Source organism: Chlorocebus sabaeus, chromosome 3 (genome assembly GCF_047675955.1).
Source record: "Chlorocebus sabaeus isolate Y175 chromosome 3, mChlSab1.0.hap1, whole genome shotgun sequence".
NCBI lineage: Eukaryota > Metazoa > Chordata > Mammalia > Primates > Cercopithecidae > Chlorocebus > Chlorocebus sabaeus.
In genome coordinates, this window is record NC_132906.1 from 29,031,305 (window position 1) to 29,057,232 (window position 25,928).

General features: G+C 41.0%; 1 protein-coding gene across 1 annotated transcript; it reads right to left on the minus strand.

The window, feature by feature from the left end:
- Window positions 1–2,918: 2,918 nt before the first annotated feature.
- Window positions 2,919–24,252, minus strand: DLEU7 (deleted in lymphocytic leukemia 7). The gene is made up of 2 exons (XM_007960429.3): window positions 23,459–24,252; window positions 2,919–3,135 (listed from the first exon to the last, which is right to left on the minus strand). The coding sequence occupies exons 1-2, from the start codon at window positions 23,915–23,917 to the stop codon at window positions 2,929–2,931; spliced, it is 666 nt and encodes a 221-aa protein (XP_007958620.1). The 5' UTR covers window positions 23,918–24,252; the 3' UTR covers window positions 2,919–2,928.
- Window positions 24,253–25,928: the final 1,676 nt, after the last annotated feature.

The following is a 25,928-nucleotide window of genomic DNA, read 5'->3' on the forward strand; positions in this document are numbered from 1 at the left end:
GCAATGATATTATGAGAGGCAAAAATTGATAATGCAAGCAAGAGAATGAATGTTAAGAGAGAATTCCACAAGTGAGTGAGAAGGGACAGAGTCCAGAGCCTTAGTGGCCAACCAGTCTTGCACAAGAGCAGGGCAGCCCTCCTTATAACAGAAGCAAACTCAGAGTACCTGTGTACAGATGCAGGGTAGGTAGATCTGCTAGTGAGATGAGGAACATGCTCTTCTTATGGCTTCCACTGTCCCTGTGCAATCAGAAGCAAGCTCATCAGCTAAGAATGAGGAGAGTAAACAATGGTAAAGTTTGAAAAGGTATGGAAGGGCCTTCAGAGAGTAAATTGTTAAGGCCAGCAGTGAATTATCTAGTGAATTTTCCAGAACAGTGCTTTCTCATAGAAATATAATGCAAACCATCCATGGAATATTAAGTTTTCTAGTACCCATATTGAAAACATGAAAAGAAATAGGTACAATGAATTTCAATGGTATATTTTCAATGGTAAATATTATTTCAACATGTAATCAGTATAAAAAGTACCAAAATATTTTAGATTCATTTTTTTAGTAATGAGTTTTTAAAAGCCAGTGTGCATTTTACATTTTCAGCACATCTCAGTTCAGATGAGCCACATTTTAAGTGTTCAGTAGCCACGTGTGGCCAGTGCTACCATACTGAACATTGCAGGTCTAGGAAATGAAGTAATACTAATGGAGAATGCCAAGGGTCCCTGGAGATTGGGAGCCACGAGCTGAAGTGAGGTTGGTATGGCTGAGTGTTTTTCTCCAGCCATATTCAGAGCTCCTGTCCAGACGTGGAGTAGGCAGAGAGTTGAACTTGACCAGGGATTGAGTTCTGCAAGCAACATTCAACCAAAGGGAAAAAAGGGAAGGGAACTTATGGCATGTGGAACCAATTGATTATATAGACTAACCATAGAACATAAGATACCAAAGTTAGCATGGGGTAGGGGAGGGGTGTAAAAAGGTGGTGGGGCAACCAAAGTTCTAGTAGCATCATGGAACTTTAAGAACTGTAGATGCTATGCAACATACAAAGATATCTAGGTAATCCCTGCCCTCAGCAAGCTAATCTTGACAACAGATTTACCAACAGTTATGCTATTAAGATGGCATGTGATAAACACCAGAAAAGTAGCACAAAATGTGTTCTATGGGAGTTTAGAAGAGGAAGAGTTCACCTCTGGCTAGGATGGCCCATGAGGGTTCATGGAGGGGGTAGTGGGTAAGTCAGATCTTAAAGGATGAATAGGATTTTTGTCAGCACATAGGAAACATGGTACAAAGTGAGGAAAAAGCACAAACACAGATAAAAAATAAAAAATGTTCACTATTTCTTTGGGTAACGTTTAAAAAAAAAAAACCTTAATATTCATTGAGGGAATCATTAATTACAATGGGGTAATAACAATGGGTCTTGAAAGAAAAGTACAGAGCTAATTTCCCTGGGGGAAGAAAGACCTCATCATAAAAGAAAGGCATCCCCCCAGAATACAATGTTTCTTAGGTGTGGGAAAACTGAGTGGCAAAGATTATTCTCAAGAAATAAATGCCTACCGCTCCTCAGCCTTTTGGCTAAGATCAAGTGAAGAAATAAATGCCCTTTATTTCTGGCCCACCTCACCCCTACACATACTCATGCACCTGTAAACACATGAGCACACACACACACGCATGCACACAGACACACAAAGCGTCCATCTTTCCTTTAGAATTCAGTATCATATACTTAGCTCCCTTCTCTGGAAACGGTCAGTTACTTCCAAAGAGAAGCAATGTTTACCTTTCATTCTCAGATTCTGGAAGAAAACATTTAGAACCAACTAGGATCAGAGTGGGTGAGATTAAAAAGGCTTTGATTACTGTTAACACCTTAGAAATAGTACTGTACTCCCACCACACAGACCCAGTTGATGATTCTTTTAGAAAACAAGCTGCACATATACACTATAATCTTTTTTTCTAAGTCTGTTGCTGTTTCTATTAAAATTTTAAGGGAAAAATAGCATTTTACTTTGGCTCTCAACACAGTCATCATTGAACAACAAGAAATTTAGTTTTTCCTAAGTATGTGTGGACTGTTGTTGAAAAAAAATATCATCTTCTCTCTTCCCAGCTCTAAATGGTTTGGGAAACTTGCCAGTAAATCCACTCCCTCCCTTTTTTCAAAGAATTTCCTACTTCAATCAGAATATTTAGAAACAGTAAGAGCTAGACTTTTCCATGTGAGATTTTAATAATACTGTGCTTTGTATTTACATATCATACATGATTGGTACATCATAGCTCACTATCACTTTAAGTTTTTAAATTAGTATATAAAAGCACAAGGTTTCGAAGCAACTCTTCTTGTGGTCAACAGTAAGTTATTAATGTCAGGATTGAAACTCATGATTACTGAAACATGTAGTCCTACAAAGGTCATTCTTGTAACATAAAAGGAAGTGTCCAGTAAGTATTAATAGAACATTGCAATTATCAAATATCTCATTTATTCAAGGTCATTTTAAGAGCCAAGGAACTTTAATTATATAAATAACCACATTAAACCCTTTAGACCTACATTAATATGAATACAAATTAAGGTATCATTCAATAAAAACTAATACTTAATATGAATAAATATAGACATACATAATCAAATCAGTTTCACAAAGTAGAATGTATTTCAATCAGAAAGTCAGCAAATAGGTCAATATACTTAAAAATGTGAACTACTGCTTTAAAAAAATTTCACTAACATGCTGTAATCCTGAAGGCTACAGATGCCACTGCTCAGACTGTTTCACATGCCATCAAGTCTTTCCCCTTTGGATATAAAAACATCCATTGTCTGCTGACCCAATTAGGAAGGAAAGTATCTGGTTCTCTTAACAGTGCTGGCTGTGGTTTTACTCCCAATACCTTTGACACTCATATGTCTGGGAGATTCTGTAAGATCTGTCTCAAGGAAGCACAGGCTACCACGTGGGCATCTGAAGGAAGATTAGCAAGTGACTGAATCAGCTTCTTGACTATTGTCTTCAAACACTGGTGGGCAGCATTCAAGTCTCTGTCAAACTGCTGTCCTTCAATCTGTAGAGCCAAATGACTGCAGATGTTTCTAAACTCAACACTATCCTGAAATGAACAACAAACACAAACAAGAAATTAGATAGGTTATGGGGGGCATTTGTTGTACTTTGCTTATCCAACTTCCATTCCTTTCTCTTCTGGTGACAGCACTCTGTGTTTTGGTTTTCTTTATTTTTTTCTTGGAAAACTACCCCCCATTCTTAGCCTATGTAGTTGGACCAAAGCTGATCACAACTCCAGGGACCAGGCCAATCAGAGCATGGACTGATCAGAATGGACAGATGATCTAAGTCAAGGCCAATAAGCCACAGGCCAAGGATATCTGCTAGACAAGACCTAAAGAGGATCTGCTATCCTCTTTAACTGAGGCTGTTGGAAAATATCTTGCCACCATAAAGATAGCATCCAAATGAGAATGCGGCCAACACAGAAGAAAGGAGAACCAAGAGATTAAAAGAGACATATTCTAATCTAATACTTTCTGAGTATGTGGCTCCAGCTATACTTGAACAATAAACCCCAAGATTTTTTGGCCATCTGGGTCAATAAATATCACTTTTTTACTTAACCCAGTTGGACTTGAGTTTCTGTTACTTGTTCCTAGAAGAACTGTGACAAATACACAAATAGCCTGTGTTTCTATTATCCCACACTCCCTGTGTTCAGTATTCCAGTACAGAGTTTGTTATTTAATGGACATGGTCTCAAGAAATCCCCAAATGCAAATTTAGAAAGAACAGTTCCCAGGTAATTTAAAAGAAGGAGGTAATTCAATATTTTTAATCCCTAAATGGTTTATTTTCTAAAATCCATTGCACATAAATGGTACATTGGGATGATTCCACATCAGAGATAATGTTGAATATACGATCTCTTTTCAGTATACGGAAATGACGTCCCCAGGACTTCTGGTTCTGGCAACAAAACAAGAACTTAGTTTTCCCAAGGAATTCTCTTTGCTACTGAATTCCTAAAATTCTAAATAAAAATAGGGCAAACATCCTTTCTGAGCTTCCAAGAAAATAAGAGAAATCTCTCAGAAGCCAAAAATTTTAAAAAGATTATTTTAGCTGCCTACCAGTACTATGAAGAAATGAAAGTTTGTCTCTCTTGAGCTGGGTTTGGGAAGGAGAGTAAAGTTGTCCCTCGGAATGTCTAATAGCGGACCTGTATTACACCGTCGTTTGACTTTGGAATTGCCCTCTGTACCAGATGAGCATCCTGGGAACACTCGTGCTAAGAAATTAACTTAAAATTTTGAACTGGGCTGAAACAGTCATGAACACATGGCAAAAACAAACAAAAACATATTTCAGGGAAACATGTCTGCAACCATTGCCCTACAATAGTATATGCATAATGCCTATGTTGACGATGAAGTCAAAGTATGAAATTTAAAACACAATCTACCATGATATAGCAGATGCAATATGGGACAAGATTACACTCGAAGAATTTAAAATAGAGACTATAAAATATGTTTTAAATCAGCAGTCTCCAACCTTTTGGCATCAGGGACCAGTTTTGTGGAAGACAATTTTTTTCCATGGCTGGTGGTGGCAAATGGTGTCAGGATGAAACTGTTCCACCTCTGATCATCAGGCATTAGATACTCTTTTTTTTTTTTTTTTCTTTGAAGAGATGAGTTTTTTTTTTAGTCAAATAATAAGTCATCCTTGAGTCTGCATGCTTTGTCAAATAAAAATTATTTTATGATTGGTAAAGTTTTCTTGTTACCAATTATAAAATATACCCAGTATGCCCCTTAAAAAATAACAATCTTTTTCTTGAAGGGCAAATCACAACATGCTGATTATTTCATAATAAATTGAAGGTGAACAAAGGAGAAAATGCAGTACATTTATACTTTGAGAAGAAACTAATTCTAATACTCATGTGTCACCTTAATACTCATGTGTCGCCTTATTCTGGCTGGCATACAGTAGATGGCCCACAAGTGTCCAGTGATTGAATGAATGATTGGATGAATAAATATTATTCTTGAAAAAAATTTCAGTAATTACTTCCTGATCATACTGGATACTGTCAGATATAGTTTCAGAAAATATTCTGTAATTTAATTAATAAAACTGGGAATTAGAAGAAACAAAATTTGCTGCTAAAATACTGCCAAATATCTAGTTGTGTGATGTGAATTTGGTAGCTTCGATAAGGCCTTCTTATTTACTCTAAAAATTTCTAGTATCGTACTTGTTCTATTAGCCACCTATTATCTGACGATGAGTGGCTGGAAGTTCTCTGTTAAATCTTCATTCCCTTAGCCCTAGTTTTACAATGATATTTAAGTGCAATCATTCTTGCAGATATTCACAGGAACACCTAGTGCTTTTCTTAACAACAAATTTAATTAAGATCATTATTATTTTTTATTATACTTTTAAGTTCTAGGGTACATGTGTACAACGTACAGGTTTGTTCCATATGTATACATGCGCCATGTTGGTGTGCTGCACCCATTAACTCGTCATTTACATTAGATATATCTCCTAATGCTATCCCTCCCCCCTCCCCGCTTCCCGCAACAGGCCCGGGTATGTGATGTTCCCCACCCTGTATCCAAGTGTTCTCATTGTTCAGTTCCCACCTATGAGAAGGAGCACACAACCTAGATCCTTCACACGCTGAATTCACAATAGGAGTTGTGCTCCTATGAGCATCTAATACTGCTGCAGACCCAACAGGAGGAGGAGCCCAGGTGGTAGTGCTTGCTGACCTACTGCTCATCTCCTACTGTGTGGTGTGGTTCCTAACAGGCCACAGACCGGTACCTGTTCATGGCCCAGGGGTTAGGTACCCGTGCCTTAAATGAGTAAACATATTAAAGAAGAAATCAGAAAAGTGTTTTAAGAAAAAATAGGCTTGTAAAAGAAGCACATCCACTTCTAAAAGAATGAAAATTATAGTGGAAATGTAAAACTTAGTTGACGGCTTAAACACCTGATTAAACCTATCTAAAGTGAGGATGAGGAAACTAGATAATAAATATGAAAAAAAATACCTTCGAATGCAAGATTACAAGTTGAAGACGTGGGAAATATGAATGAGAGGTTGAGCAACATGAATGACAGAATGAGAAAGTCCAACAAACACTTCTAGGAGAACAACAGAGAGAATGGGAAAGAGTCAATATTAAAGAGAACAATGGATTAGAATTATACACAGTAGATCCAAAACAGAAATCTTTATATTAAGGAAGTAAAATATGCCATAGGGAGAACAAGTTAAGTGAAATCCAAATCTAAACTCATCGAGGCAAAATTACTTTTAAAGGCAATGGGAAGGTAAAATACAGATGGACTTCAAGGTATGACAAGACAGCAGCTGACTTCTCACCATAACAATACAGAAGACGATGGAATAATAGCCTCAAATAACTGTCAAACTAGAATTTTGTTTATTCCTACTAAATGATCATTTAAAACTCAGGGAAAAATAAATATGCTCTCATTTAAGAGGACAAAATTACCACTAATAGACTCTCAGATATTTCTGAAGACATAATTCTGAAAGAGGAAATTCAACTGAAAATGGTTGAGATTCAGGATGCAACAGTGAACAAAGAAACTCAGAAACGTGGTATAAATCTAAAGTATGTATTGTTTAAAACAAAAATTATAACAACTAACGTGGAGTTTAGGACATCTAAATGTGGTAAATGAATGATGGTTCATTTTAGAACCATCTGAGCAAGACGTTTCTCAAATGCTGAACAGCAGTGACATGTCGAATGGAGTGGCACTCTAAGCACTGTATTATTCAAGAGAAAGGTGGCAAGCTCATACATTTTAGACTTGTTAGGTACATGTGTGAAAAATGTAAGAGTTATTATTAAAAGTAGAGAAATAATACATAAAACTTCAAAATCAGCAGAGGGAAAAGATGAATTAAAATTTTATTGGCTGGGCACAATGGCTCATGCCTGTAATCCCAACACTTTGGGAGGCTAAGGCAAGCAGATTGCTTGAGTCCAGGAGTTCGAGACCAGCCTGGGCTACATGGCAAAACCCTGTCTCTAAAAAAAAAAAAAAAAAAAATGCAAAAATTATCTGGGCAAGAGGGCATGCACCTGTGGTCCCACCTACTCAGGAGGCTGAGGTGGGAGGATCACATTGAGCCCAGGAGGTCAAGGCTGCAGTGAGCAATAATCATGCAATTGCTCTCCAGCCTGGGCAACAGAGTGAGACCCTGTCTCAAAGGAAAAGAAAAAACAGATTATTGACCCTATGTATATAGAACGTAAACTGGAGAAATAAAGATTCAAACATAAGGCAAGGTAAACAGAAAACACTAAATAAGATAGGAGTAGTAAGCCTACACATATCAGAAAGCACAACAAATGCAAAGCAATAAACTCACCTTTTGGAAGATAGTGATTACTATGTTGGTTTCATATGCTGTTTACAAGAAACACATTTAAAACTAAAACCACATAAAGATTGAAAGTGAATGGATATTTCAAAATATGCCAAGCAAAGAGAAGCCAAAATAAAACCATAAAAAATCATTATTTGGGATAAAATAAACTATGAGTAATAAAATGAATGATTCCCCAAGAAGATGTCACAATTTGTACTTATATGTCCCTAATATGATAATCATAACATACATTGAGTCTACACACAGACAAGCTGATTTTAACCTAGCTTCCTCTGAAACTAGGTTGATCAAACAACAAAACAGAGAAAGACTGAAAAACACTAACCACAAGCTTGAACCAATGGGAATAAGAAAATATACATTATTGTCAAACATATATGGACTATTTATAAAGCTGACTATATTATAATGTCACAAAGCAAATCTCAACAAATATCAGAAAGTCTCTATCATGCAAATCACAATGCAAATAAATGAGAAATCAATAACATAGATACCCTTCCCAAAACATGTGTGACTTAGAAAATCCACTGCTAAAAAATTCATGGATCAGTGAAAAAAATAATTGAAATTTTCAAATACTTTATACTGAACTATATCACAAATTTGTGGGATGTAGCCACAGTGAGAAACGCTTTGACTTAAATGATTATGTAAAGAAAGAATAATCCCGAAAACCCATGAGCTAAAAATTCAATTAAATGAAACAGATACTGTCATTCAAAAGAAAATGGAAGGAAGAACTAAAAGTTGAACCAAAGTTTGATGAGGGACTAGAGTTTTATTCCTAATTCTGTCTATAAGGAGAAACTATTCTTCTCCCTGTTTTTTTTGACTGAGAAGGACACAGGTTTCTGACAAAGTACTTATTTGAAAACATCTGCCGGAAACAAAACCAATGTTCGTTTCAACTTAGCAAACAGTGGCAGCAGGATCACCTGCGAGCTAGGTGCCGGGACAGAACCACACCACGCTCAAGGATTCGCAAGCTACCATGCTTTCTGTTCTTTTCTCTTTAAAGCATTCTTGCTTCCCTACCTTTGTGTGTTGTTCATTTCTGCCCAGAAGGTGTCAAAGAGCTGTTTAGATCAAGCTTGTCCAACCTGTGGCTCAAGATGGCATTGAATGCAGCCCAACACAAATTTGTAAATTTTCTTAAAACACTAAGTTTGTGTGTGTGTGAGAGAGAGGTTTTTTTTTTTAAATTTAGCTCATCAGCTGCTGTCATTAGTGTTAGTGTATTTTATGTGTGACCCAAGAAAATTCTTCTTCTAATGTGGACCAGGAAAGCTGAAAAATTGGACATCCCTGGTGTAGATGACCTGTCCCATGGCTTATGGGGTGGCCTGTGTGCTGAAGCATACTACTAGGGAATGGGAAAGTAGGAGAGAAAAATCACTCTGGACTATTTCCTCAAGATCCACATCAAGGGAAATTGTCCGATTGCTTTATAGAAGTAATCCAACACTAAGTACAAAGTAAAAGTATCAAAGAAAACATGCAAGGGGAAATTCAAAATAGAAGGAACCACTAAAACGTGTGCTGACGTATGCCTATTAGCCAGTGTGCAAAGGAATTCATCACCCAAAGAAGACTAAAATGCCTTTAAAAATATAGTTGTGGGCCGAAAACCTGAAGTCAATTTCACGTTTTACTGTAAAGAATCAAAGAAGGCATCGTTTGGGGAAATTACACTTACAATAAAAGTCGACTGCTGGGCTGTACTGGTCCCTGAGGCCCTGGGCAAACTTCAGATCTCTGGCAAGCTTTGCAAACTATTCTAGTACAGTATTTCCTTTTTATCCTTTCTCAAATATATTAGCAGTCAAAGAAAACAAATTAATAGGAATAGGCTTTCCATGGGACTCTTAAGCCAGGGTAGGGAAAAATAAAACAGGTGAGTGCTTCTCTACCATTCAAGAAGGTCTGAAGGCCAACTCTGGATCCAATAATCATTGCCTTCAACCAAACTTCTGCTGAGTCTGCAGTGGAAGGTAGGGGTCACAAGTCACAGCATTAAGGCAATAGTATATTAAATGGCTCACAGGCTTTCAGTAGAAACTCACATGATCAATATTGGTGATGATTTCACTCAGGATGCTTTCCATTCAATGACAGAGCCTATCCTCCCAGCCGCTTTTATTTAGCAAATCCCAGATGCTCCCAGAAATGATGTAATATCCTACACGATGCTTTGAGTACTTTGCCAGAATTAGAACTACATGGTTGAGCAATCTAAAAGTAGAGTTTGAAACTTCTAAAGCCTTGTGTAATTTCAGACTCTGGATATGAAATGTATTGATTGCTACAGCGGTCCAAATTGATGGCCAGCATTTACATTTTTAAGCCAGTTGAGATACTCTCATGTGACTCAACTGATCTATTGGGGTAATGGCCTTGGCCTGTTTAACTCAGCTAAATGAATTAGTTAAATTTATTTCAAATGTGTATCAAGCCTCCACCACATGGCTGGATAAAAGGCAGTAAGATATGGTACTTGATCTATAAAGAGCTTATAACCTACTAGGGGGAAATGAGACACATAGATCATATACCAAATATCCACTGCAATATGATGAGGGCTATGGTAAAAACACAAAACCCCAATTCTATGGAAGATTAGGCATGTATACACTCATAATTTAAGCACAGCACAGGGTTCATGCAAAGCTCGTTCTGTCATGTGACTCCTTCCTATAGCGTGCTGGGGTTTTATTGTTCAAAATTCATTTGGACACACTAGAGAAATTCATATGCTTAGGAGGCAATCCATTCAAAGAAATAGCTCTAGATTTTACATTATGGCTTATTAATTTTTAGCACACATCTGCCCTGTGGTAGGCAGAATAATAGCCTTCCAAAGATGTCCACATCCTAATTTTCAGAACCTGTATGTTACCCCACATGGCACAGGAACTTTGCAGATATTAGTTAGAACAGGAAGTTCTCCAAGCCATTACAAAGACCCCGGGGATGGAGACAGAGCTCATTCCTTCAAGAGCACTGGACTTGCCATCTGAACACTGGTTCTACCCCTTGGCCAAGCCATTATGCCAAAGGAACACTCAGTTTTCTGATCTGTAAAATGGAAACAATAATAGTTACCACATGGAGGGGTTTCAAAAGTCAAACTAGCTCATGTATATGGAAACTCTTTGTATTTTTAGGTGCTCCTTTACATTAATAACTAAAGTTATGGCGGACTCTGTTAGACATTGGAAGATCAGTAAGGAGAAGGAGAGGGGAGGGGAGGATAGAGGGAAAAAGAAAGGGGAAGGGAAAATAAAAGAAAAGAAAAGGGAAATAAAACCAAAAAAAATCTGCCCTGTAGAAACTTAGAATCTAATTGGTGAGATGAAATTTATTTGCAATTTTTCAGTAGGAATGTCACAAAAATAAGATTAAGGTTCAACAACAAAGGTGGAGGCCATTAGTAAGCTTTTTGCAGAAGAGGAGAATGGAGGTTTGCATGAAGTATCAGAGAAGTGGTAGGTGGGAAAGACTATATTAGATACTACAAGATAGATAGGTGGTATGGAAGAAAGCATTATTTGGCTCATAGGCCCCTGTAATCAGAATAAATAACAGAAGCCAAAGTGTGGAGTCAAGAAGGGGCTGGGTCAGGGAGAAGGAGAACACTAGTCTGAAAAGAATAGAATTTTGTGTAGAATATGAGGATATGGTTGCGTGGAAAGCCTTGAACGTCAGAGTAAAGTCCCTGAACACTTCCAATCATTGGAGTAACATGCAAACCAGCTTTTGAAGAACACTGGTCTGGCCTACACGCCTGAGCACCTACTCAGCACCAGACTGCGAGCTTGCCTCATTCTATACCTTGTCTCACTCAGTGCTCATCACAATCCATGACAGATGAAAAGAAATGTGGCTTGGGGAGAGTATATGATGTAGCTAAGTAACACAGCAAGTTAGTGACAGAGTTAAAATTAACTTCTCCCAGGGATAAAGCTGAATTGATCATGGTGGATAAGCTTTTTGATGTGCTACTGGATTCAGTTTGCCAGTATTTTATTGAGGATTTTTGCGTCAATGTTCATCAGGGATATTGGCCTGAAATTTTCTTTGTTTCTTGTGTCTCTGCCAGGTTTTGGTATCAGGATGATGCTGGCCTCATAAAATGAGATAGGGAGGAGTCCCTCTTTTTCTACTATTTGGAATAGTTACAGAAGGAATGCTACCAGCTCCTCTTTGTACCTCTGGTAGAATTCGGCTGTGAATCCGTCTGGTCTTGGGCTTTTTTTGGTTGGTAGGCTATTCATTACTGCCTCAATTTCAGAACTTGATATTGGTCTATTCAGGGATTCAACTTCTTCCTGGTTTAGTCTTGGGAGGGTATACGTGTCCAGGAATTTATCCATTTCTTCTAGAATTTCTAGCTTATTTGCACAGAGGTGTTTATAGTATTCTCTGATGGAAGTTTGTATTTCTGTGGGATTAGTGGTGATATTCCCTTTATCATTTTTATTGTATTTATTTGATTATTCTCTCTGTTCTCCTTTATTAATCTGGCTAGCAGTCTATCTATTTTGTTAACCTTTTCAAAAAACCAGCTCCTGGATTCATTGATTTTTTGAATGGTTTTTCATGTCTCTATCTCCTTCAGTTCTGCTCTAATTGTAGTTATTTATTGTTTTGAAGAACAGTGGTCTGGCCTAGACGCCTGAGCACCTACTCGGCAGCAGACTGCAAGCTTGACTCATTCTATACCTTGTATGCTAGCTTTTGAATTTGTTTGCTCTTGCTTCTCTGGTTCTTCTAATTGTGATATTAGGGTGTCAATATTAGATCTTTCCTACTTTCTCCTGTGGGCATTTAGTGTATAAATTTCCCTCTAAACACTACTTTAGCTGTGTCCCAGAGATCCTGGTATGTCGTATCTTTGTTCTCATTGGTTTCAAAGAACTTATTTATTTCTGCCTTAATTTTGTTATTTACCCAGTAGTCATTCAGGAATAGGTTGTTCAGTTTCCATGTAGTTGTGTGGTTTTGAGTGAGTTTCTTAATCTTGAATTCTAATTTGATTGCACTGTGGTCCGAGAGACTGTTTGTTATGATTTCCATTCTTTTGCATTTGCTGAGGAGTGTTCAACATATGCAAATCAATAAATGTAATTCATACATAAACAGAACCAATGGCAAAAATCACATGATTATCTCAATAGATGCAGAAAAGGCCTTTGATAAAATTCAACAGCCCTTCATGCTAAAAACTCTTAAGAAACTAGGTATTGATGAAACATATCTCAAAATAATAAGAGCTATTTATGACAAACCCACAGCCAATATCATACTGAATGGGCAAAAGATGGAAGCATTTCCTTTGAAAAACCAGCACAAGGCAAGGACACCCTCTCTCACCACTCCTATTCAACATAGTATTGGAAGTTCTGGCCAGGGCAATCAGGCAAGAGAATGAAATAAAGCATATTCAAACAGGAAGAGAGGAAGTCAAATTGTCTCTGTTTGCAGATGACATTATTGTATATTCAGAAAACCCCATCGTCTCGGCCCAAAATCTCCTTAAGCTGATAAGCAACTTCAGCAAAGTCTCAGGATACAAAATCAATGTGCAAAAATCACAAGCATTCCTATACACCAATAATAGAGAGCCAAATCATGAGCGAACTCCCATTCACAATTGCTACAAAGAGAATAAAATACCAAGGAATACAAATTACAAGGGATGTGAAGGACCTCTTCAAGGAGAACCACAAACCACTGCTCAGGGAAATAAGAGAGGACACAAACAAATGGAAAAACATTCCATGTTCATGGATAGGAAGAATAAATATTGTGAAAATGGCCATACTGCCCAAGGTAATTTATAGATTCAATGCTATTCCCATCAAGTTACCACTGACTTTCTTCACAGAATTAGAAAAAACTGCTTTAAATTGCATATGGAACCAAAAAAGAGCCTGTATAGCCAAGACAGTCCTAAACAAAAAGAACAAAGCTGGAGGCATTATGCTACCTGACTTCAAACTATACTACAAGGCTACAGTAACCAAAACAGCATGGTACTGGTACCAAAACATATATAGAGACAAATGGAACAGAACAGAGGCCTCAGAAATAACACCATACATCTGCAACCATCTGATCTTTGAAAAACCTGAAAAAAACAAGCAATGGGGAAAGGATTCCCTATTTAATAAATAGTGTTGGGAAGACTGACTAGCCATATGCTGAAAACTGAAACTGGACCCCTTCCTTACACCTTATACAAAAATTAACTCGAGATAGATTGAAGACTTAAATGTAAGACCTAAAACCATAAAAACCCTAGAAGGAAAGCTAGGCAATACCATTCAGGACATAGACATGGGCAAAGATTTCATGAGTAAAACACCAAAAGCAATGGCAACAAAAGCCAAAATTGATAAATAGGATCTAATTAAACTAAAGGCTTATGCACAGCAAAAGAAACTACTATCAGAGTGAACAGGCAACCTACAGAATGGGAGAAAATTTTTGCAATCCATCCATCTGAAAAAGGGCTAATATCCAGAATCTACAAGGAATTTAAACAAATTTTACAAGAAAAAAAAAACCCCATCAAAAAGTGGGCAAAGGATATGAACAGACACTTCTCAAAAGAAGACATCTGTGCGGCCAGCAAACATACAAAAAGAAAGCTAATCATCACTGGTCATTAGAGAAGTGCAAATCAAAACCATAATGAGATATCATCTCATGCCAGTTAGAAAGGAGATCATTAAAAAGTCAGGAAACACAGATACTAGAATGTATGTGGAGAAATAGGAATGCTTTTACACTGTTGGTGGGAGTGTAAATTAGTTTAACCATTGTGGAAGACAGTGTGGCGATTCCTCAAGGATCTAGAACCAGAAATACCATTAGGCCCAGCAATCCTATTACTGGGTATTGACCCAAAGGATTATAAGTCATTCTACTATAAAGATACCTGCATGCGTATGTTTATTGCAGCACTCTTCACAATAGCAAAGACTTGGAACCAACCCAAATGCCCATCAATCATAGACTAGATAAAGAAAATGTGGCACATACACACCATGGAATACTATGCAGCCATTAAAAAGGATGAGTTCATGTCCTTTGCAGGGACACGGATGAAGCCATTATTGTCAGCAAACTAACACAGGAACAGAAAACCAAACACTGCATGTTCTCACTCATAAGTGGGAGTTGAAGAATGAGAGCACATGTAAACAGGGAGGGGAATATCACACACCGGGGCCTGTAGGGGGGTGGGGGGCTAGGGGAGGGATAGCATTAGAAGAAATACCTAACGTAGATGATGGGTTGATGGGTGCAGCAAACCACCATGGCACACGTATACCTGCACGTTCAAACCTGCACGTTCTGCACAGAACTTAAAGTATAATTTAAAAATTAACTCCTCTATTTCAGAACTCAAACATTCATCAGACTCACCCCAGATCCCAAATGATGCCAGGTACAGTAATGACTTATAGAGCCAAGCTCGGCCATGTGGTGTGGGAGACAAGACTGGCAGGAATTATAGAGCTGTAGCTGCTCTGGCAGGGCGACAGGGGCTTCTTGGAAGCAAGGGGGAGAAGCATTAAACCAGTTTTGGGATGGAACAAAATGCCTACAGGTGAATCATTTCATATTTCTTTTTTGGCCATCTTCACACTATTTTTCTTAAGGTTGACTCTGTGTTATGAGTGGTACGAAGCTCAAAAATTGGCAAGGATGGCATCCAAATGGAAGACTGGCCTGCTGGCCCATCCCTCCTCCCTGCAGCGTAATTGAGAGGGCTTGGCTATTCCAAAGATATTCAAGGCATGGAACCTTCTATACCCCATGTAGAATTGCAGATGACATTATTGTATATTCAGAAAACCCCATCGCCTCAGCCCAAAATCTCCTTAAGCTGATAAGCAACTTCAGCAAAGTCTCAGGATACAAAATCAATGTGCAAAAATCACAAGCATTCCTATACACCAATAATAGACAAACAGAGAGCCAAATCATGAGAGAGCTCCCATTCACAATTGCTACAAAGATAATAAAATACCAAGGAATACAAATTACAAGGGATGGGAAGGACCTCTTCAAGGAGAACTACAAACCACTGAGCTAATCAGAGACCGACCAGCTGGAGGTCTCCTTTCCTCAGCTCTGTTCTCTCCTACCCGCTGTGAGGGAGGTCTCTCGGAAAAACCGCCACACCGTATACTTTTCTGCATTCCGCATTGTGCATTTATTAGGAATGCACACATCTGGAATTCTTGAACAACTGAAAATGCACCTGCAAAGTCTTAAAAGGAAAGACAAGCTAAGCCTTTTTTTAAAGCTTGGTACTGAAAATAAACACTCGCATCATAACTGAAGTCTTGCAGACAAAAAGAATCTAGCAGTGTGAGTCCATTTGAGAGCCTGTTTTCCAAAACCAATGCCAGTGGATGGTAAAGTCAAAAACCCAATATGACTTAATCGGCTCTAAAATGCAGATAACATTTAAACAATCCACATGGATTGTGCTTTTTTCTCCTACCATGTCACCTTCAAAATCACTTCTACATAAATTGTAAATCAGTTCGTACTCAACCACCGGCTTTACAGCAAGTTGGCTCTTTTCAAAAGAGTCACGTCTTGAGATACCTTGAGTTTTATTCTCTTACACTGGCCTCCACAAGCTTGTTTCTTCTCACGTTTCCCCCTCTAGCTCTCCCTGAAGGCTTCATGTCCTCTGCAGAGAGCATGAAAGAAACAGATGGAGAGATGGGGGTGGGAGGGCAGAGAGAAAGAGAACAGAAGAGAAGAAAGAGAAGGAAAGAGAGAGGAGAAGAAGAAAGAGACAGAGGGAAGAAAGAAAAAAAGAGGCCAGACGCGGTGGCTCACACCTGTAATCCCAGCACTTTGGGAGGCTGAGACGGGCGGATCACGAGGTCAGGAGATCGAGACCATCCTGGCTAACATGGTGAAACCCCATCTCTACTAAAAATGCAAAAAAAATTAGCCAGGCGTGGTGGCGGGCGCCTGTAGTCCCAGCTACTCGGGAGGCTGAGGCAGGAGAATGGCTTGAACCTGGGAGGCGGAGCTTGCAGTGAGCCGAGATGGTGCCACTGCACTCCAGCCTGGGCGACAGAGCGAGACTCTGTCTCAGAAAAGGAAAAAAAAAAAAAAAAAAAAAGGAAAGAAAAAAGAAAGAGAGACAGGAAGGAAGCAAAGATGGAAGAAGTCTGTGTTGAGGCCTGTCCTTAGTAAACTTCTGTCTGGCCAGCAGATTGCTCTCCACTAAAGCAGTCTGGTGCTGGGCCCAACAAAAGAATACAAATCCCTTCTCCAGACCCATTAGCACCCTCTACACTGGATGTCTACATAAAAGGGGAGTGATTTTTTCTGTTTTACTGGGATGTTGTGGAAAACATACTATCATGAATCACGATTTGCTCCAACTTCATTTGGTTCATCAACATCTGGCTTTGAACTACAAATCACAGGGCCCAGAGCAGTCATCCATCACCTGAACCCAAGGTCAGTCTCAATAGATGTGTAACTGTGTATTAATAAAACACCCAATGAAGAACCAAAGTATTAGCCAGTCACCATTAAAAAGTCTATCATCCACAGGAAATTAAACATTTTTACTTGTGGTAGACCCACTGGAAATGCTCACAAATAACTAAGGCTCCTGATGCATTTGCTTTGGGTACAGCACCATTTCCAGTTGAAAATCCAGTCAAAAGCACTTTTGTGATGGGTATAAGCACTTGATTCAGGGGTGCTCACCAGGCAAACCCAAAAATTGTAAAAGAAAACACTGTAACATTTTCACCAAGATGTCAAACATAAGTAGTTTTGTTTTAGGCCTTTCCCAAAGAATCTTTCCCCAAATGTTCATTTCAGAAAGCTTTTAGGTCCTGATTTTCATATCATTCATATTATAAGAAATTGCAAAGCTATACATAAGCTACTTCTAGAGCAGTCACCATATCCATGGGTTAGGGGAAGAGAATAACAGAAATTCTGTGACTCATCACTGCACCTTTTTTCTAACATAAAAGCATGATTTTGTCACAGATAATGAGCACCACCTTGGCTATGGCTACTGATTATATAACCGTGAGCGTTTATGTCTTCGATAGTATGTTAGTAGTCTTTGAAGACACAATTCTTAAATTTGCAGAAGCTGGTTTCACTTGTTCAGAGGAAGACATTGATGATGAGTGCTTTTTTCCCCAATGGGAAAAAGATTTGATTATTATTTTATTATTATTACAGTTAAAAGGTGATGCCTCATGAATTCTTACTGACTGTTATTTTTGTGAATTCTATTCTTGATATTACCAAATATAGATGCTTCTGGAAAGTGGCAGCGGCACATTCAGTTTTCAAAGTTTGCTGATGACAAGGAAGGGAAGTATGGGGACTCATGGGGCTGGCTACATAGAGAAAGCTTTGAGCATATTTATGAACCAAAAGGGTCAGCAGAGAGGGGGCAGTAGAAAATATAAGGAGAGAGAAAGTTGATAGAAACAACTCCAGGGGCAAATGAAAGATTTGCTTATTATTATTTTTTTACCAATGGGCAAAAAAAGCACTCATGATCAATGTCTTCCTCTGAACAAGTCAATATTCATACTTGCAGTTTGCAATGACTGTGAAGCCAAAGCCAGCAGTTTTATGACTGCTGCTCTTGCACCACAGAATGAGAAAACCAGCAAGGACTATCAAACATGCGGGAATAATAATGCGCTCATTGAAATGGTTGAGCTCACAGGCAGGTTTCATCTACAAGGGCAAAAACGTTCTTCTGCCTCTGAAAGTTAGCTTCCGCCACAATTTCCATGAAACTTGCTTCAGAACAGAACTCTTGGAAACTATCAATGTTTTTAATTCTCAGAAGAAGATAGACAAAACTCAATCAGAGTAACTCGTCATTGGCTTGGCTAACGGTCCCTATGTGAATTAGTCATTTTCAGCAGTTCAAAAAATCCTAGACTAGCTTCCTCCTGGTGTCCTGCACGCTTCTATGCTCCCTTCGGGTGGCAAATGTTGAAGGCATTCCTGCTAGTATTACTAGTTTGATAGTGATTTCCTGATTTTACCTAGTGCTTTCTGTCACTCTAGCAGGCAGCCACGATGGAAGGAGGTGCAGAGATCATTCAGTGTTATGGACTAAACTGTGTGGTCCCCTCATTCACATGCTCAACCCCCAATGTGACTGTATTTGGAGATAGGGTCTTAGCGAGGCAATTAAGGTAAAATGAAGTTATAAAGCGGCTCAACTCTGATAAGACTGGTGTTCTTCTAAGAGACACCAAGACATGCAAAGCTTTCTCTCTCTGCCTGCACACACTGCGGATGGGCCATGTGAGGACGCGGCAAGAAGGCAGCTGTCTGCAAGCCAGGAAGGAAGCTCTTACTAGAAATGGAATTTGTTGGCACTGTGATTTTGGACTTCCAACCTCCAGAACAGGGAGAATATAAATGTCTGTTATTTAAGTCACCCCGTCTGTGATATTTTGCTATGGCAGCTCCGCTGGCTACGATGTGACTGTTGTCGTCCAAGCAGTGTACACAGTGCACAGCATGTACGACTATCGCCCCTAAGATCTCTCATGTACACAATTTCAGCATGATGTTCATAACGCCCCGAAGGGCAACACTGTGATGTAGGAGAATAAGTTAGATAAAACCCATCGCTTCTTAGCTGCAGGGTCTTGAGCAAAGTCCTCAATTCCTCCAAGCCTCAGTTTCCTCCTGTTATAAATGTTTGTTAAGCTGGTTAAATCTAGCCTCTGCACCAAATTTAATAAGATTCTGTACTGTTAAGCATTTTTCATCCACCATGAAGAAACCCACTGCATGAGTGTTTGCATGTGTATGATGATTTCTAAGTGTTCAAAGGAATATTGTGTTGGTTTCTTTAATTAAAGAGTAAAATTATATTTTAAAATGTCTGTTATCATTGTGGTGAGAATTTTTCTGCCTTCATGCCTGCAAATTTCACTGTCTTAACCTTCTGGTGGATTGATCAGTGAGTCACTCACTGGTGACACCTCTAAGCCTGTCACTAGGCATGAGGCTAAAGCTGACCTCTAGATAGTGTAGGCTTCCTGGAAATCTCTTTGGATCATCCTAAGTCTGCTTTTGTCAATAGTTCCAGAAAAATAGACACAGAGTTAATGGATCATATTCATTAATATCAAGAATAGAATTTACAAAAATAACAGTCAATAAGAATTCATGAGGCATCAATCTGTTAACAGTAATAATAATGATAATCATAATAACTCAGATAGATGGAGACTAACTTTGGGAAGCCACTGACTAATTGTATGATCTCAGTAACCCTTTAGGTTAGATACCATTATCCTCACTATACAGGGAGGAAACTGAGGGACAGAAAGGCTAAATAACTTACACAAGGGCCAATGTAGGAAGTGGCAGAGTAGGTTTGAAATGCTCCGTGGGACATGACTGCTGTGCTATGCTGTCTCCACTGCAGGATCTCTAATGCCTGTCAACTGCGCCATGGGCTTTAGTTCAAGTGAATCTCCCTCCTACCTTCTGTGGTAAGTAACACCACCAAAGAGATCTGAGGCTGGAGAGGTTCCCACGTACTTCTAAATGATATACAGTAGTTATTTCCATTCACAGAAATCCTCCTGCAAGGATTTCTGAAATCATTCTATTGTATAAAATCTGTATGTTCCTGATTTAAAAATATACAAAACATCCTTCCAAGTCATTTGAATTAACACTAGTATTAAGGAAGCTAAGTCTGCATAACCAGCCCCCTGGAAAGACAGAATGCCATCTCCTCAAGTCTAAGTGCTGTGTAATCATTAATCTACAAACCAAATGGAGATCTTACCTGTTCCGCAAACAGCAAATCAAACAAAATTCCTAGGTGCTGGCCCGGCGCGGTGGCTCAAGCCTGTAATCCCAGCACTTTGGGAGGCCGAGACAGGCAGATCACGAGGTCAGGAGATCGAGATCATCCTGGCTAACCCAGTGAAACCCCGTCTCTACTAAGAAATACAAAAAAAAAAAAAAAAAAAAAAACTAGCCGGGCAAGGTGGCGGGCGCCTGTAATCCCAGCTACTTGGGAGGCTGAGGCAGGAGAATGGCATAAACCCGGGGCAGAGCTTGCCGTGAGCTGAGATCCGGCCACTGCACTCCAGCCTGGGCGACAGAGCGAGACTCCGTCTCAAAAAATCGAAAAACAAAAAAATTCCTAGGTGCTGCCAAGGGAACAAATCATACAGAGAAACTGCTCTCTGCTTCTCTCTTGAAAGCCCTGGCTGTTTCCAGGGGCCCTAAAACTCATTATCCCCCTGCGGGTGAACAGCAGACTCCCGTAGCTGTATATTTCTAGAAAGTGGCAGCAATACATCTAAATGTTTTCAGTTTGCTCATGACAAGGAAGGGAAGGATGGGGATTCAAGGGGTGGGTAGGTAAAGAGTGTTATGGACCAAGAGGGTCAGCAGAGAGGGGGCAGTAGAAAATGTAAGAAGAGAGAAAATTGAAACAGGTCCAGGAGCAAGTGAAAGATTTGCTCCAGTGGAATTAACAGGAATATACGTGGGGATGGGGGCAGCATTTAAATTTTAGAGACAAAAATGAAGATGAGTAGAAATGCAATTTTTTAGATAGAAAGATATTTGTGTCCACCGGCCTCTATTTTCTCAGAAAAGGTGTGAGAGGGTTGAGGTTTGGATGAAGAAGGCTTGAGGAGGATGGAAAATGTTTAGAATCAAAGGTCAGTTAGAAAGGGCTAAAAGGATTTCCAAGTAGAAGTGACTGTGGCATTAAGCTAACATGGCATAGTTTATAGTGGACTGCTTCCAGAGCAGAGGACATGGGGTGTAGTCCATTGCCACGGAGTTGGGTCAAGCCCTTAGAAAATTGTCTTCTGACCTGACTTTCAAATGGAAACCTACCCTTCTGTGATTTATCCAGGCTTCTGTGATCTACCTACCCTCTGCTTGCAAGACAATCCAAGGTCCTCAGCATGACACACAGGCCTTTCCCTAACTGGCCCCCATTTGTGTCTCCAGCATCAGTTTTTGCCTTCTGCCATATTGAACTTAACTGTCATTCCTCCGGAGCCTCAGGCCCTTTCAGTGCTGCTGGGCCTTGACCAAAGGATTCCCCTGAAATATTTTTCCCTTTAATGTCTGGGAAATAATATGTACTTTTTTTTTAAAGGCTGCCTCCTCTGAGAAGCCTTCCAGGGTCACCTTAGGTAAAACTGATTATCAGTCTCTCTTTTTGCCAGCCTTATCTATGCCCTATATGTGTTACTGACATCACAAGTTCATATTTCATCCATTTTAAAATGCGCTTTTATTCACATTTTTTAAAAATCCCTGAAATAAGCCAGATGTGATGGCACATATTTGTAGTTGCAGCTACTCAGGAGGCTGAGGCGGGAAGATCACTTGAGCCCAGGGCTTGAGGCTGTAGTGTTATGATTGCACCTGTGAATGGCTACCGCACTGCAGCCTTGGCAACACAGGTAGACCTTGTCTCAAAAAAACAAACAAACAAACAAAAAAGCCCTTAAATTAGCATGTAACTTATAATCAATGGTGTATCATAGTTTAATGACAGGATTTAAAAAAATTTTGGTGATACCAAAAAAAAGAAAAAGTACCTCTTACATTGGAGAGCATTTGGTGAAATGCAGCTTCATTTTCTAACTTTCTAAAGTGAGTGTAGGAGTGCTTCTCATCTTGCCTCCCACCCCACCACCCCCACCACCTTTGGCAGTGTCTGGAGACATTTTTGGCTGTATCAACTTGCGGCGAGGAATATGCTGCTGGCATCTAACAGGCAGAGGCGAGAATGATGCTAAACATCATACACAGGACAACCCCCGATAACAAAGAATTAGCCAGGTCAAAATGTGACTGGTACAGAGATTGAGAAACCCCGATGTAGAGAAACAATACCTATTTGGGTATATAATAGGCTTTATTATGTTTGATTTTAAATAAACCTTTTACAGTGTATAGTGCAACTTAATGTATAGCAACTTTTTCCAAACCTTGGCTTGTGCAGAATAGCAACTCTTGAGACATATTCTAAGCTCTCCTCGTCACCCCTCCCTGACTCCCTTCTGCTAGATGCACCAGGGGAATCAATACAGCAATGCTCCTGGTCAAAATCTGAAAGCCAGAATGTCTCAGAGAGATCTGTGACCTTAAACCAATTAGGTTAGTTAATGGCAAGTCCAGGACTGAAACGCAGACCCCCAGATTTCCGCAGTCTCACTCAGCCTGGGAGACAGCTGCTCCGTTCCCGAGCTAAATTGGCTAACACAGTTTGGTACCTTAAGAGGGAATGTGCCCTACCTATATGAGCTGAGTGACTTAGCAAGAGTTTAGCATTAGTATTCACGCTTTAACACCCGGGACCCACCCGGCTCTCACCCCCCTTTATGATAATTTAGGTTGACTCTGTAAGACCCCTTAGCTCTGTGGGGAATTGGATTTATGCAAAAAATAATAGTGATTCATGAATGTGAAGGAACTTTAAATAAATGTGGATGATTTCATCATACAAAAGGCAGAAGGGACTTAGTAAGTGTATTTAAGGCTCTGGAGGAAGCGTTATTAATTTGGAAAGTGGGTGGGGGGAGCTGTCCTCTATCCCTACAAGCTGCACGTGTGGAAAGGGCCTTTCCAGCGCAGGAAGCTGATTTCTGTGAGAGAGGAAGTTGTTCTAGGGGGAGGTTTTGGCAACGCAGTCCTCACATCTCGGTTGTGCGAGTCAGGCGGGCCTCAGGTGGGTCTGGGGATCCCTGCCCCTCCTGCTGAGTCCCCAGAGTGTCCCCCGCCCCCTTCCTTCTCCCACCGGGGCTGAATCACAGTGGGCAGCAGTGTTTGGGATCCTGCGATCAACCCACCGCCCTCCAGCAGCCCCACCCTTGGAGGACCGGGGGTTGCCCTGCACGTCAGAGGGGATGGCGGGGGCCAGACTCACCTTCAGGTGGATGGGAAAGGACCGCTCCTGCTGGAGGGGCCCCAGCAGCGTCTGCTCCACGTTGACCAGCTCCGAAGTCGAGTCCACCACGCGGGCTAGCGCGCTGCGCATCGCCATCCGGGCCAGGGTGCAGGGCCCGCGGTCCCGGGGAAAGGGCAGCAATTCGGCGCCCCCCTCAGCGCCCCGCACTACCTCCTCCTCTGGGGAGCTCGTCCGCTCCGCGGTCCCCCGATTCCTGGTCCCCACACCCCCGCCCCGCTCCTCGCGCCAGGGCCCTGGCCGGGCCCGCGGCGGGCCTGAGCGACGGGCTGGAGCGGTGGACACGTGGTCCGGGTCCCGCGGGTTCCCGGGGGCGCCTGGACTGTCCCCCCAGCCCCACTCCTGCTGCAGCAGCTGCAAGGTCTGCAGAGCCACCATTTGGTGGCTGATGGAGGCCACTAAGGGCGCGGGGCTGGCCATCGCCTCCGCCGGCGGCTCGGCGCGCTCCTCGTGCAGGTGGAGCAGCAGGGAGGGAGGCGGGGGCGTTGGGGTCGCCAGGGTCACATTTTCTAACCCGCGGCTCCTCGGCCTCAGGGTCTCACAGCGTGTGTGGTCGGCCCCGCCCCCGGCTCTGAATCGGTGACCCGTGCTGGCCTCTGCCTTCGCCCGAAGTCCGAATCAGGCGCGTTCTGACCCAAACTGCCTGACGCGCTGCTCAGTGTGCACTTGAAAATCAGCGAAATGCTGAGCGCTCGTTCTTCCCTCTCTCCAGGGCTTTGATGAGAAAACGTGCTGCTTTGTGCGGGCGCATCTATCGGCGGGGATACCCCGCCCCCACCTCCTTCGAAGGACGCCTGCCAGTGACCACTGAGGTCTGGGAGGTGGGGGTGCAACAGACCCACCCTGGGGCAAAAGTACGAAGAGCTCTAGAAAAACTTGCAAAAGGAAGACTGTGCCTTTCCCAACCCGACGGGAATTTTCAGAAACTTGTTGAAGCAGCCTTCAAGGCCTTGCATCCGCCAAACAAAAGAAGGAGGAGTTGTGTATCTAGAAGTTCTGCTCTTCTCTGCTTTGTTCGATGCCACTTGAGCACCGAGAGCCTGGTGGCCGAACTAGCATCAGCAAGCCTCAAGGCCCAGGCCTGGCACTGCCCAGAAAAGCCTAAATGTTTTTTTGTGACACTCCCAAAAGACTTAGGCAGCAAGGTTGAAGTTAATCCTTTTATGAGCCATGAACTTAGGGACAGCTGTACAAATAGTTGCTGTTTTTAATTAAACCCAACATGGCTACTTCCTTAACTTAGAAAAAAGCGACTGGCAATGTTATGCTTTGATAGATTGGAAATCATGGGTGTGTGATCACACTTAAGAAAACAGAAGATATTTGAGAGGAGTGGTATGGAAAACCAGTCCGGAGCAGCATTGTTCCTGCTTGCTTTCTGCAAGGAAAACCATTAGACAGCCCAACAGCCCAGTAAAGCCTGGGTCATGGTGCATGCCCATGACAGACAGGTGGGCCCTGGCAGACCTGAGGATGGAATTTCATTCGTCCTTTCGGAGCCAGACAGCACCCTTGGTGCTGTGGAGATCTGGAGAGGCCTTTGAGTGAAAAGGCCACGCTGGTTAGTCTGTGAGTACAAAAGGATCATCAGAAGAGATATGGAGAGGGATGTGGGGTCCTTTAAGGTTTCTTTAACTCTTAGATAGTATGACCCCATATAATCCTCCCAACTTGCCAGCAAAGTTTCCTTCTCCTTCCCAGTGCTTTCTTCGCCTATGAAAACAAATCTGAATGCCAAGATAAAGAAAACCTTTCTTAAACAAAAACGAGTATGTTCACACTAATTATAACTAAGTAAAAATGCATGTCTGTGCATTGACAGAGAGGAAATTACTTTGGAGGGAAGTAAATAGTTTAATGTTGATTAGATTTTCTTGCCATGAAGTTACTTAAGTTCATAATAAAAAATAGAAAAATTTTTCTTTTTTAAAAACATCCTCAAATGTTGAAATATATTAGGTTTAGCAGAGACTAACCAGCAATAGCAAAAATGAACCCCTAATTTTCACAGAGCATGTCAGATCTCCAGGGCTGCCTCTCTTTCCAGATACACAGGAAATTCAGTTTCACGGGCTAACCCTTCCACTATCAAATGGCTGACTGCAAAACTTTCTTGACAGATGGAATTGCAGCCAACAGCAGAATTGAAATCACTAGACACAGGCTGACCTGAGGCCCCACTCTTCTACATACCACGCTGAGTCAGAGCCATGAGACCAACTGAACCTCAGGGGGTATGACAAAAGGGTGCCAGAAAACCTTGGGGCCTGAGGGATGGCACATGCTGCTTAAATCGCTGCCTGCTTTTTCTAGTATTCTTAGGAAACCCTGGATCATCTGGCAACTGAGTAAAACACTCAGTTTTGTCTGTCTTGGCTATGGGTCGCACTGTCTTTTGCTATGACCCCAAAATGGCTTGTGTTCCAAAGCT

Excerpts from the sequence above, each read along its gene's own strand:
- DLEU7 (XM_007960429.3), bottom strand. The coding sequence starts at position 23,917 with ATGGCCAGCCCCGCGCCCTTAGTGGCCTCCATCAGCCACCAAATGGTG. Across the intron at positions 3,136-23,458 it reads CCTTTCCCATCCACCTGAAG|GATAGTGTTGAGTTTAGAAA; the intron begins GTGAGTCTGGCC and ends TGTTCATTTCAG.